General features: G+C 39.2%; 1 protein-coding gene across 1 annotated transcript in view; it reads left to right on the plus strand.

Annotated features, from left to right (window-relative positions):
- Positions 1–12433, plus strand: part of LOC104041765 (macrophage mannose receptor 1) — a 33896-nt gene extending 21463 nt beyond the window's left edge. Inside the window, exons 22-30 of the mRNA XM_064444730.1 lie at positions 580–728; positions 2298–2400; positions 3232–3464; positions 5064–5229; positions 6257–6409; positions 6679–6795; positions 8246–8413; positions 10271–10312; positions 10710–12433. Of these exons, the coding sequence (XP_064300800.1) occupies positions 580–728; positions 2298–2400; positions 3232–3464; positions 5064–5229; positions 6257–6409; positions 6679–6795; positions 8246–8413; positions 10271–10312; positions 10710–10954 (1376 nt within the window). The 3' untranslated portion in view covers positions 10955–12433. The remainder of the gene's footprint in view (positions 1–579; positions 729–2297; positions 2401–3231; positions 3465–5063; positions 5230–6256; positions 6410–6678; positions 6796–8245; positions 8414–10270; positions 10313–10709) is intronic.
- Positions 12434–12815: the final 382 nt, after the last annotated feature.

A 12815-nucleotide genomic window follows, 5' to 3' on the forward strand; every position in this document is an offset into this window, starting at 1 on the left:
TTTATGCTTGTTTCTACAGCAGAGAAAGAACAGTCAAAGGACAGTCATTTAGTGGAAAGTCAGTCTAGGCAGGAGCTAAGGGAAACAGCACCTGGCCTTCTGAAGAACTGAGATTTCAGTATATATACACTTGGTCAATAAGTAGTTTTATTTGCGTTATGCCTGTTTAGTAACCAAGTTATTAAGTCTGGTTAGCAAAGAAGTTAGTAAAGAAGAAAATGGAGTGCATAGTGTGCAGACTCATTGTCTATGTGCCAAAGTGTAGAGCGCTCACGTTAATTTCTGTAATACCTTGAAACATTTGCCCTGCTTCCTCAGATGATCAACAACACAAGAGTGTTCACATAAATTCCTTAAAAAATGTTGAAAACAATTTTATGTATCAAAATTTGCCCATCTTTGAGTTTGTAAATACTTTTTTGGATATCAACATCAGATGACTATCCATTATTTTTAATTTAATCATAACATTAGCACCTTATTAAAAAAGAGGAAGCCAAAACTGAGACTACAGTCTGCACTGTTGGGGAAAGGTGCATTCAGTTTTCCTCCTTGTACAATTTTTCTTTTTTACTTCAGCTTTCCTCATGTCCCTCTTAAAAAATGCTGCAACTGATGCTTGGATTGGACTGAATGACATAAATCAGGAGCACACCTACTTATGGACAGATGGAAGCCCAGTTTACTACACGAATTGGGCGAAAGGTTCACGAAGTTATTATAGTAAGGTAAAATTAATTTCTGATTACTCAAACATTATAACTTTGGTAGATGAATGCATGTAGCTACGACTCTTTTCCGTAAAGTTTCCTTTCTGAAGATTTTCAGTGATCTTGTTGCTTTTGAAAGCAGAGTAATCACGTGGGAGATCTACCTTCACACATTTTTTTCAACTTCTGTGTTTTGTAATGAATTTTTTGTTATGGATCCAGACAGATGTGTGGAAACATTACGCAAAACTCAGACAAGTGAGCACTTCCCTCACTTTACCATGACTGATCATGAGACTTAAAATAATCCATAGTATAGCAGTAACTGTATAATTTTGGGATACAGTAAATGTTTTTTAGACTTGATGAAAATACTCAGATAACTGTGCATATTTACATTTCTTGGCATCGAGATTATTAAGAAAAATGCATTGAACAAGATCCTCAAAAGATGGAGACTTTGGATCTTCCTTTCTCATTTTTATCTTCCCCCTCTATACCTTCTATCAAATCTTCCTTCTGAAAGATGTCTTCTGCGTGTTTTGAAACTTTCAGTACTGCTATACCATTTTGTGTTTAATTGCAAGGCAAAATTGAGTGTTTTTTAGTAATTGTAAAATGAGTAATGTAGAATACTGTACTTGATAATACTACTTCTGTGCTCCTGTTCTAGCTTTACCAAGTTTCTCTCATTTTCATATCAGAATTGCTTTGAGTGCAGCTAAAATGGGAAAAAAATTATGTGAGGTCCAGCCTCTGCTGCCATCCAGGATAAAGCTGGGTTTTGGAATCTCTGGGGCTTACCCATCTCACACGTGCATACACTTCTGTAGGAGGCTATGCCCATTTCCCTGCATGAGTTGCTCCACATAAACCTCCCTTCACTTGCAGCCAAGACCCAGGATACTGCCCCCGAGGAGGTTCAGAGGAAGCAGGAGGTTAGGCTGATATGAGGTGGGGAGAGCTGCTGCCTCCCACTGCAGAAAGCCAAGCAGCAGCTTCTCATGCTGCGGGAGGAAGAGGATGAAGGTAAAGAGCCCAAATCGCAGTGGAAAGGGTTTCAGAGGTGTCCCCCCAAAAAGGTTGTTTCTGATTGCTACTGCACTGTGGTGACAGCTTTGGATCCTAGTGCTGGATTGGGTCAGGAAGAGGATTTCAGCTCTCCAGGCGAGCTTCAGTGCTGAGGAGAGTTTCCCCATAACCTCCAGGAAAACAGCAACAGAGCTGAAATATCTGTGGGCCAGACCTAGCACACACAGGTCTACCTGCACACACACACACACACACACACAGTTGCATGCACAGAGATTATATCCGTAGAGAGTGCCAGAAGCTTCTTCCTGCCTCTGTGCTGTGCTTTGCAACTCCCTCCATCATCCAGACACAAACTTTTCTAGGCCTGAGTTGTAAATGCTTATTGTCATATTACTGCTCCTGACCATTGCTTGTATGGATTCATATATATGACCTTCTTATTATTCATCTGTGTGTGCCTGTGTGTGATAGGTGAGTCTGTATATCCAGCAGGAATAGGAGTGTTTCCTATATATACACATGTTTTTCTTGTTGATCTCATTTCCCCTGTAGGATGACTGTGTCTTTATGATGAAGAACCCTATTGAACAGGCAGGGAAATGGAAAGATGAAGAATGTAAAACAAGCAAAAGCTACATATGCTATAAAAATTCTGGTGAGTTTTCTTTCACCACTTTCTAGTACAGCTGATTTATTGTGGTTGTGCCAAACTGGTGTTAAAAGTGACTTTCCTGAACTCAACCCTATTTTAACTGAAATTAATCTAACAATATCACATGCACTATGGACCATTTTAACAAATTAAGCCCACATTTGATTTTTTTTTTTGAGAAATACCCTTAACCTTTCTTATTTTAAGGACTAGACCAGCAAATAATAGTAAAAAAAATTCTATGGACCATCACGTATTTTACAATATTTGGCATTCAGGTAGGTGAGAGAAACAGTACTTTGTCTTTATATGGGTAAATTCTTCAAAACTGGAATTCTACTGTTACACTTAAAAGCACTGCAACTTCTTTATTTTGAAAAACTACCCTGCTTGATTTCTTTTACAGTCTTACTCAAGCAATTTCATCAGCAGCGGTTATATCCCTCTGCTTGTTCATGGTGTTCTTACCATACCCTGTGACTTGTCAGAAATACAAGAAATGCTAGTATATAATGGAAAGAGTGGGGGAGTTGTTCCTTTTAATGCCTTACATCATTGCAGTATGCTTTGGAAAGGTCTAGAGCTTACAAGGCATGTTCCTGGAGGTGATACAGATATTTATGCTAAAAGGTCATTCTGTCAAGGATCAGAAAATTTTGTCACAGAACATGACAACATGGCGTTCATCACTGCAGTGATAGTTGGGACACATCGTAATTTGTTATTCCAGCCTCTCTTAATTACTTGACCACTCCAGTACTCTAGATCTTCTCTCAGTGTTATATGTCTAGCCAATATAAAGCATTTGACTTTTCTTTTTATTTGCTTTTACAGACCCCAAACTGCAAAACTCCCAACCCATAGTTCCGATGTTTGGCTTTGTCAATTATGGTGATGACCGCTATGCAGTCATCAGCTACAAAATGAGTTGGGAAGAAGCACAGAAGAACTGCAGAGACCAGTATGCAGAGCTCGCCAGCGTTTTGGATCCTTACGCTGATTCTTATCTGTGGTTACAAATACTAAAGCACGGGGAGCCTGTGTGGATTGGTCTTAACAGCAACACGGTGAATCCATCAAATGCTTGTGACAATCATATCACTACCCTAGACCAGCATAGATCAGCCATATTTCTTACTCAGAGGTTGACAGGATCCACTGCTGTGGGTGCTGTTTGCTCCCATATGAGTGCTATCGGTCAGATCAATGAATGTGTGGCAGGCATCAAAGCCTTGCTGAGGTACCTGACTTCCTTCCACTTCAGGGATTTTACACATCTAAATGTTTAGCCATAATGTAAGTGAGAACTACCACAGCCCACATTTCAAAGGCCACCAAGCTGCAGCAGACAGTGGCTTCAGTGGTCAAAGTGGCTGTAGAGTTTTCACTTCCTATGCCTTGGTCTACCACACGCTCATGTGGAGAAGCATTGCTGTTTTTGAAGACACATTTTGGAGCACACCATGGAAATAACTTGGGTTAAAAATAGTTCTTTTTTCCATGAGGTTATTTTAAGTTTTGTTTTAATTCACAGCCTAGCACTACAAAAGCTTGTGTTAGGCAATAGGGGAAATGGCAAAGGTGCAGTGTAGAGGTGGGAGCAGACCTCTGGCCATGGGGACACCTTAACACCTTAGGCTGTTTTTTGGAGCTGAAGCCGGTGCCTTGTGCAAAACTGCCAACAAAACTCAGTCACCAAAGAACAGAAAGGTTTGAAAGGGGAAGCACCTACTAGAAGCATGTAAAAAGACCATGAAATAGATGATGTAGCTGGATATTTGTGGAACTGGAGTTGTGAGGAAATCAAGAGGAAAGAGTTAGAGCTGGAGCTTGGCAGGACACAGGACTGAGAGAGGGCACAGGTGCTGAGGTGAGAGGAACCAGAGCCACACTTCAGTGAGATCAGGCACTGGGAAATCAGGACTAGAAAGGAAACCGGGATGAAACATGGACAAAGACTTCAAAGGAAAAAGGACAGGAAAGGAACTGGCCCAAAGAACTGGATGGAAGCCTTTCTCCAAAGATCACAGGACGAGGTGACAGAAGCCATGGATGTGACTAATGCTGGTCATCCTCTGCAAATAGTGGTGAAACCCACTGAAATAATTTCATGCTTATCTCATCTCTAGTAGCTGGTCCTTGCAAGAACTAGAAACCTATCACAAACCCTGTTTCCATGGGTGCCAGAGGTCTGTGGTGCATTCCCCATGAAAAACGTCATCAGTGTTCCTTTCTCCAGTGGAACTTCTGCTTTTTCTATTTGCTTTCTAAATATATAGAGAAGCCTGTGTTAGAACATTGCTAAAAGAGTTTCTCTGAAATCTTTATTTGACCTGTGTGGACTCCTTTGATAAGATCTTCAGCTGTATGTTCACATTTGTTACCACAAGGCCCTTTGTCCGTTCAGTGCATGAGACAGATAGTGTGAATTGAATAACGTAGGTTGCGTACTAAATAAACATCTGCAGGAGCACCGCCCTAATTGTTGTGGAGAGTGGAAATCTGGACCAAGCTTGTATGTATTCATGACAGAGGAGGAATTAATTTTGTGTGAGAAACTGTGATTCTGATTTTTCCTAATATTTACACACCTTCAAGTGCAATCTTAATGTTCTTTCAATCTAATTCTTCTATGTGACATAATCATCATTGTCATTTGCTTTTAGACTCGTGGCCATTACATATGGTCAGATAGAAGGAGGAGCAGGTATCATAACTGGGCCAGTGGAGAACCAAATAAGAACACAGCCTGTGTCTACCTAGATTTGGATGGTTTTTGGAAGACAGCATCTTGCAATGAAACATTTTTATCTCTCTGTAAACAATCTGATGGTAAGTTATGACTGGGAGAAATGTGATTTGGGAGGCTGGAATTTAAAGTAATGGCTTTATTTGAATTTAGCTTTTCCACATATGCAAAGATTGTGATAGATGATTTATGCCCTGTGATAAACTATTGCCTTTGTTAAGGAATAACTCCCAGATCCAGTCTGTCTTGAGTGATTTCCAGACATTTCATTTCACAGGCCAGTTGACACATGCACATCATAAAGATGACTGCAATATTTAATGCCACATGCAATAGTTTTTTTCTGCATCCATGTTTGTCAAAACCTGCAGAATTGATCAACTTTAGCCTAACTATAAATTTAGTAATGATATATTTTTACATTTAAAAGTATCTTTTGTAATATTGGGAGATAAGAAACTTCTGTCAGTGTAGCAGCCAAATTGATTGATTTGTATTTGTTGAAGGTATAAGATCCTGGAAAGCTTCTGCTGAGATACTTTAGAGGTCAAGTATTGCACCTAATTTTCAAACATATTTTAAATCATATATGAAATTTATATTCTCTGCATCATACTTCATGGCAAATTTTATACTCATTTAAGCTCTGTTTTGGCTTTAATTAGGTGATACAATAGGCTACTAATTCTACTTTTATGTGGTGTAGGATGTGTGTAGTAGGGGAGGTACAGACAGCTTCTCCAACCGACCTTGCTATAAACTGGCTGGACAGAAGCCACTGGCCTGTGGTGGTGGTGGTATCAAGATCCTTTATACATACTGACTCATTCCTCACTGTGCTTCACAAGTTTTAAGTAAAAATTGCCTTGCTGAAGACAATTTGAGTTAGATTGGTGTAAGCCGCCTTTAGCAGATTGGAGAACCAGCTCCAACCAGTATAGTTTATTACTAGTTTACCATGTTTAGTTGAATCTTCTATATTAGTTAACTCTATGGGATACTCCTTTTCCTGGAATGACTGTCACATTGATAGGGCTGATGTGTGGTGCAGGAGCACATGTTTCCCTTGGTTTTTAAGACGTCACTGAAACCTGTGTGTCTTCTTAATAGAGTTAATCCCTAGTGAACCACCACAGCTTCCTGGTAAGTGTCCTGAACCAAAGCGTGGTAGATCTTGGATTCCCTTCCGTGGTCATTGCTACTATGTTCACACCACTTCAGAGGAAAGCTGGCCTGATGCTTCCATGACATGTATTCAAATGGGTAAGTGCCTTTTTTTATTGGAACATTTTACAGGTTGTTTGCATGTTTGGGTTAAAAGCCAGAACCCAGAACCAAGAGATAATACATAGATGTATGTGTATGTATATCAATTATAAGCTACATCTAATTAAAATTTATTTTCAAGCTTTCTGCTATATGAAAAAGCTGATCATGAAACATGTAATGATTGTTTACTGAGATAATTAATTTCTAAGGGAAAATCGAAAATCTTGCTGAAATTATACATAATATTTAATTGATATTTTTAGGTGCATCTCTGGTTTCCATAGAAGATTCAGCTGAAATGAATTTTCTTTTACTTTATTTGTCTCCACTCGCAAGTGACTTCAGAAAGTTTTGGATAGGATTGTTCAAAAATATTGACGGTAATTATTCCACAACGCATACTGAGATGAAAATAAGTACTAAATAAACAGAGAGAATACTAAATAACACTAACATACTAAATACACTAAATACTAATACACTAAATATTAAATAAATAATCAGAGAGAAATAAACTGTTAAAGTTTTAATAGCTTTCTGCTAAAACACTTAAAACATAAACCACCAAGAGGCCTATACTTTCTGTATGTTTACTGTAATTAGAGTAGGTTTCTGTAAAAGGTTCTAGCTTACCACTGCAGTAGTTGATTAAAATGTTTCCTGTTGTTTTTTTTTTTAACTCAGATTGCTTGACATTTAACAAATGTTAGCCTTTTAAGGAAAATGTTTTATTGTAATTAAAAGCTGGGGCAGCCTTAAATTGAAATTGATTTCTAAACAACACAGGGAACAGCAGTTCATATGAGCTGCCTAGTAACATTTCTTAATCTAGATTTCAAGGTTTTTTCCATAAAGTTTTTGGTGGAACTTTTTATTTTAATATAAAACATTTCAGCTTTTTTTTTTTTTAACTGCAGATTTGATCCTGTTTTCTCTATCACTGTAATTCTGAAGCCTGTTTTTCATGCCAGAGTTTGAGGGTACATCTCCAAAATAAGTCTAGACAGGGCTGCAGTGAGAGGACTTGGCCATGGCTGCCCAAGGCCACCTTTCACCACCAGCAATGGCAGGCACCTTGTTGCATGGTGGACCAAGCCCATCTCTTCCAGCAGAAGGCTAACAGTACAAAAGCAGCGATTTGTTCCTGACCTGGCATGCTACGCTGCCACACTGCTACACGCAGTGCAAGCAGAGGCAAGAGGAAAGTGCAGCTCCAGACGGGGGAATGGAGGAGGTGGAACTGAGGCAGTTGTGAGTTTTATCAGCATATGCTGCTGTGAAAGCACCCCCTGAGGGAGCAGAGATGGCAATTATTCCTACTTGATGGGCCTCAGGAGGAAATGAGGAAGGAGTTATTACTAAAGAGAGAGGATTCGGTCTGCAAAGATAATTCATTAATCCAGCTCTAATAAAGCAGCTATTCACTGGTCTTAGATATACACATATCCACAAAATCTCCTGAGCCATCTGAATCCTTGAACTGCAGAGCATGGCTTGCTCAGGTGTTCTGCTTTTCTTAAGGCTTCCAGGCACAGGTGAGTCCTGGGCACAGGCTTCAGCTAAAAGTCCTTGGGTAGCCCGGGTATGTCTTCCTTACCTCTTACATCACTGACAACCGTGGCCCTGAAGGCTAGTGGAGCTAACTTTGTGAGCATTTACATTTGGCACACTCCCATCTGAGTATCTCTTGCTGTTAAAAGAGTAAGAAATGAGCCCTCTGTGATGTTAATTTAATCAGATAATAAATTCCATATCCTATATCATTACGGCTGGTAGACTAGAAATGATTCCCCACTTCATTCACTCACTAGGTAATACTTTTAATTTCAGGGGAATGGATATGGACAGACAGAAGTGCAGTAGAATATGTCAACTGGGAGAAAGGAGAGCCTACAGTAATTTTTGACGAACATTGTGTTGACATGGATGTTGTAAGTGGAACATGGAGGAACTATTACTGCTCTGTTGACCAGAATTTCATTTGCAAAATTCCAAAAAGTAAGTTCTGAATTTTTGTGCACTGGGTTATTTTAGAAGTAGTGGTTAATATACATCAAGCCAAACTACTTATGCACTGGGTACGATTTATACAAAGCCAAGAGTAACTTCTCTTAAGGCCAATGAGAAGTAATTTTGGTGAACAACCTGAGTTATTATTTGAGAAATCAAAAGCATTGACTTCTTGGCATTGCTGTACCCTGGGGTAGGGGAGAACATATCACCCGTTGAAGGTGTGGAGGAAATTCATAGTCATTATAGTTAGAATGCAAGGGGCAGTTGATGATGAATAGAATCATAGGCTGTCCTGAATAGATGACTAAGTGCTGAGAAGGAAGGTAGGCACTCTTCTGATAGCTAAGCTGAGGTGCAGCAGTGCAAAGTCACTGAGCCTCTGTAGAAATAAGGTGGGTTGGTATCAGTGAAGTGTGCTGGGATCTGCTGGATGACCAAGCAGAAAGCATCAAGTGAGGGAGGCAGTGGGGCCCAATTCATTTCTCTGCTGACACAAGCACAGGGAGACATGCCAAGACAACCAAACAGCATAGTACATTTAATTTTTAATGGTTACTTGTGGCCCTGTGGTTTTTTGGATGTCAACCCATGTGAAATCTGAATCTGTCACAGGCTGGTGTGAGTCCCCTTTGCGTGCATAGCAGTGTTGTGTAAAGCATGAAGGATGTAACTCTGCACATATGCAGCTAGCGTGAGTCACTGTATAGACACGGATTCAGCTGTATTTGCACACATCAAGTGGGAGACAGTATGAAATATGCTAGATTTGCCATTGGCAAACAGATCCACTGCACAAATATAATAGATGCAATGTGGAATCAATTGAGCCTCCTGTTTGTGGATCTCCACATATTGGCAGGTTGGCAGTGGAGTCATCCATGAGCTTTGTAGGGCCCAGCCAGCCAGTCCTGCAAGCAATTAACTGAATCATACTCCCCAAGCAGTGGAGGGAGGAAAAGAAGTTGCCTAAAAATACAGTTTAAATGCTGTTAAGTACAAATGTGCTTTTCGCTTTTGCAAGTGTAAAAAATTGAGTGTGAAGTGTGAAGCCTTATACTGTGGAAGTGTAAAAACTTTGAACATCTGTCTCCCCTACTAAAAAAATTGTTCAAAGCAATTAATAGTGAGACTACAGTTTGGGTGGTTTTTGTTTTTTTTTTTTTTTTTTTTTTTAACAAATATTTTTAACAGGAATATTTGATGAATTCATCCTGAATTGTCACAGAAAATGTTTTCATGTATTTTTCACATCCATTGCACTGTGTTCAGCTCTGGGGCCCCCAGCATAAGGAAGACATGGGCCTACTCAAGTGGGTCTAGAAGAAGGCCATGAAGATGATCAGGGGGCTGGAGCACCTCCCCTGTGAGGACAGGCTGGGAGAGCTGGGGTTGTTCAGCCTGGAAAAGAGAAGGCTCCAAGGAGGGCTTACAGCAGCCTTCAAATACTTAAAAGGGGCCTGCAGCAAAGATGGGGGGGCTCTTTATCAGGGAGTGTAGTGACAGGACAAGGGGTAATGGTAATACTTTACTGTAAGCATGGTGAGGCCCTGGAACAGGTTGTCCAGAGAAGCTGTGGATGCCCCATCCCTGGAAGCATCCACGGCCAGGCTGGATGAGTCTTTGAGCAACCTGGTGTAGTGGAAGATATCCCTGCCCATGGTGGAGGGGGGGTTGGAACTAGGTGATCTTTAAGGTCCCTTCCAATGCAAACCATTCTATGATTCTATGATTATTAAAAATTTGATAGGAATTCAAAGTAAAAATTATGTATGCAGTGTTTATTTGGTCTTTGAATGGTTGCTTGCAAACTGTGGATAATATATATATTTTTTAATTTTAAAGTGATTGAAGTTGAGACAACCCATGATTCACCTGTCAATAAAGGTAAGTTGGCTTCTTATAAGCCTATTAAACAGAAATGTCAATGTTTATAGGCATTTATTATTTACAAGTAAGATTGCTTCCAGAAAATTTTCATTTAAATACCCATTTAACTGTCACAGATTATTTTATTTTAAATCTGTTTAAAAGGAGAGCACTTCTCTCAAACTGCATGTCTTATTGATTTTTAATTTTTTTTTTTCGCAATATAATGCCCCTTTTAAAAGGAACATAGAAGAGATTGACCCCAATTTTAAATTATCCATCTGGAAAATACATCAATTTTAACTGCTGTTATGGTTGTCCGGTACTTTTATAGTTCACTCAGTTTACTTAGGAAGGTGTATGCAATAGCAATATCTGGCCATTTTTAGTAATTGTTCTGTTTTGTCTTTCACAGCATCAAAAAGTGAAGCTGCTTCTTCATCTGCAAATAGTTTAGGTGGGATGATTGTTATACTGCTCTTCCTTCTGCTAACAGGAACTGGCCTTACATTCTATTTCTTCTATAAAAAAAGACGTGATCGACAATCAATCACAGCCAGTTTTGACAATGCCATATACCGTGGTGATGGTGACCCTGGAACTCATGAATCAAATTGTCTTGTGACCAATATTGAAGAAAATGAACAGGCAACAGTTTAGTAAGCAGGGTAGTCCTGGGCCTGATTTTGAAAGGAATTAAAGTGTTGGAATACAGGAATTCTTAAGGCAAAGTGATTTTCTCCCATGGAAATTCTAGTTCATTTTGCACAGGATGCTTCTTGCTTTCTGTACTAGCAGGAACAAGCAATCTTGCAAGGCAGATTCAGAGATCTGCTCACAAACTGTGGTACCTGGGAGGACTGTTGAGCATACCTATAGACCTGGAGCTACACTGTGTAAGTGAACACTCAGGCAGTTCCAGTCTCTACATGGGTCCAGCAACACCTTTAGGCACAAGAAGAACCATGCTGTCAGAATATGCTCCTTAGCATGCTCCAAAAGGTATATCTAGATCTGTCAGTATCCTGAAAGTGCCACCCCAACCCCCAGCACAATCTGGCAGAATTGTACGTGTTGGACAGGGCCTCCAAGCTCACCTGGTGCAGGTCCCTGCCTCAGCCAGGCAGCCTGCTCTGGTGCTGTGGGTCTGCATCTTCCTTTTGCTCTGAGGTACCCACAGAAACCCTTCGTGTTGCCCGTAATATCTGAATTAACACAGTTTCCTCTTCCGTATATGACTGAGAGAAAGGAAAGTGCAACTTCTTTTTCTTCTGCTATAATTCTGTAACATAACCATTGAAAGATCAACAATAATAAGAGTTTGGAATGTATTTCGAATAGAAATATTTTATCATTTAAATAATATAATAGGAATCTCAAGGGATTCTGCAAAGGGGGGGAATAGGCAGAATGAATTATATTTAATTCATACCTGAAAATAATTACATAAAATTTATTCTTCAAATCTCCAATACCAGAGAATATTTCATACCTTTTTAGGCCATTTTTTCAAAGCCTAACAAAACTTACCATTAGAAAGTCTTTTCTAATCTCTAACCAAATTCCCCCTGTCAAAGTGTGTTTTAATTCTTTGAATATCGTTCCAGACTTCCATCATGACAGAGCTGATAGCTTTGCATGTCATACTGGTCTACTGGTTCATAAACCCTAAAAATATACCGTAGGCTCACATATAGGGCTTTTCTTTTTCCACTTTTCCAGTGTATTTTATGCCAAATGTAAACAATCAGATGCCTCAAAGCTCTTAGCCTAGAGAAAGTCCTTATTTAATTTGATATTTTTTGATATTTTAATCTTTTGAGATATTTTAATTGTGTTTAAATTAAAATATTTTGCCTGTGTATGAAATACATGTAAATAAGTTTTTATTCTGCATTGGTTCACTAAATGGGCATTAAAAGGCTGGTTCTAAATAAAAGGTTTTGTGTCTTCTTAAACAGAACAACTTATAATAAGAATAAAAATAATAGGAAGGAGGGATGGGATTCTTAAATTTCTGTACAAAAAGGAGCATCCACTTTTCCTAGTCTAGCATGTTCTTAAATGGCAGCAGAGATTTGTCTTTACCATCCTGTGAAACAGTGTGTCTCATTGCTTCTTTATCTCTGACATTTGAAAGTTTACTCTAATAATAAAATTAGTAAAATGCCTAATGGAAGTGCTGTAATTTCAGACTATTTATGTGCTGTATTGCTTTAGTACAGTAAAGTACATTCTGAGACTGATTCTTATATATTTGATAGCTCTTGTCACGTCTCCATATTTTGTGACAGCAACACTAGTTCTTCCCTTTTTACTTCACTGGCTACATCTTCTAGATCTCTAATCCTTTTTGCTGTTTCCTCCTAGACCCTGCTCTATGGTATGTAGGTCCTTCTGACAGTACAATGCACCAGTGGATAAGGTATTTCAGGTGAGATCCTAACAACACTAAGCAGACCAAAAAGATTAATCCACCATTGTAACACTTGCCATAAAGGACTTTTCCACCTGAATTGTC

This window comes from Phalacrocorax carbo, chromosome 2 (assembly GCF_963921805.1).
Source record: "Phalacrocorax carbo chromosome 2, bPhaCar2.1, whole genome shotgun sequence".
In the NCBI taxonomy this organism is placed as follows: Eukaryota; Metazoa; Chordata; class Aves; order Suliformes; family Phalacrocoracidae; genus Phalacrocorax; species Phalacrocorax carbo.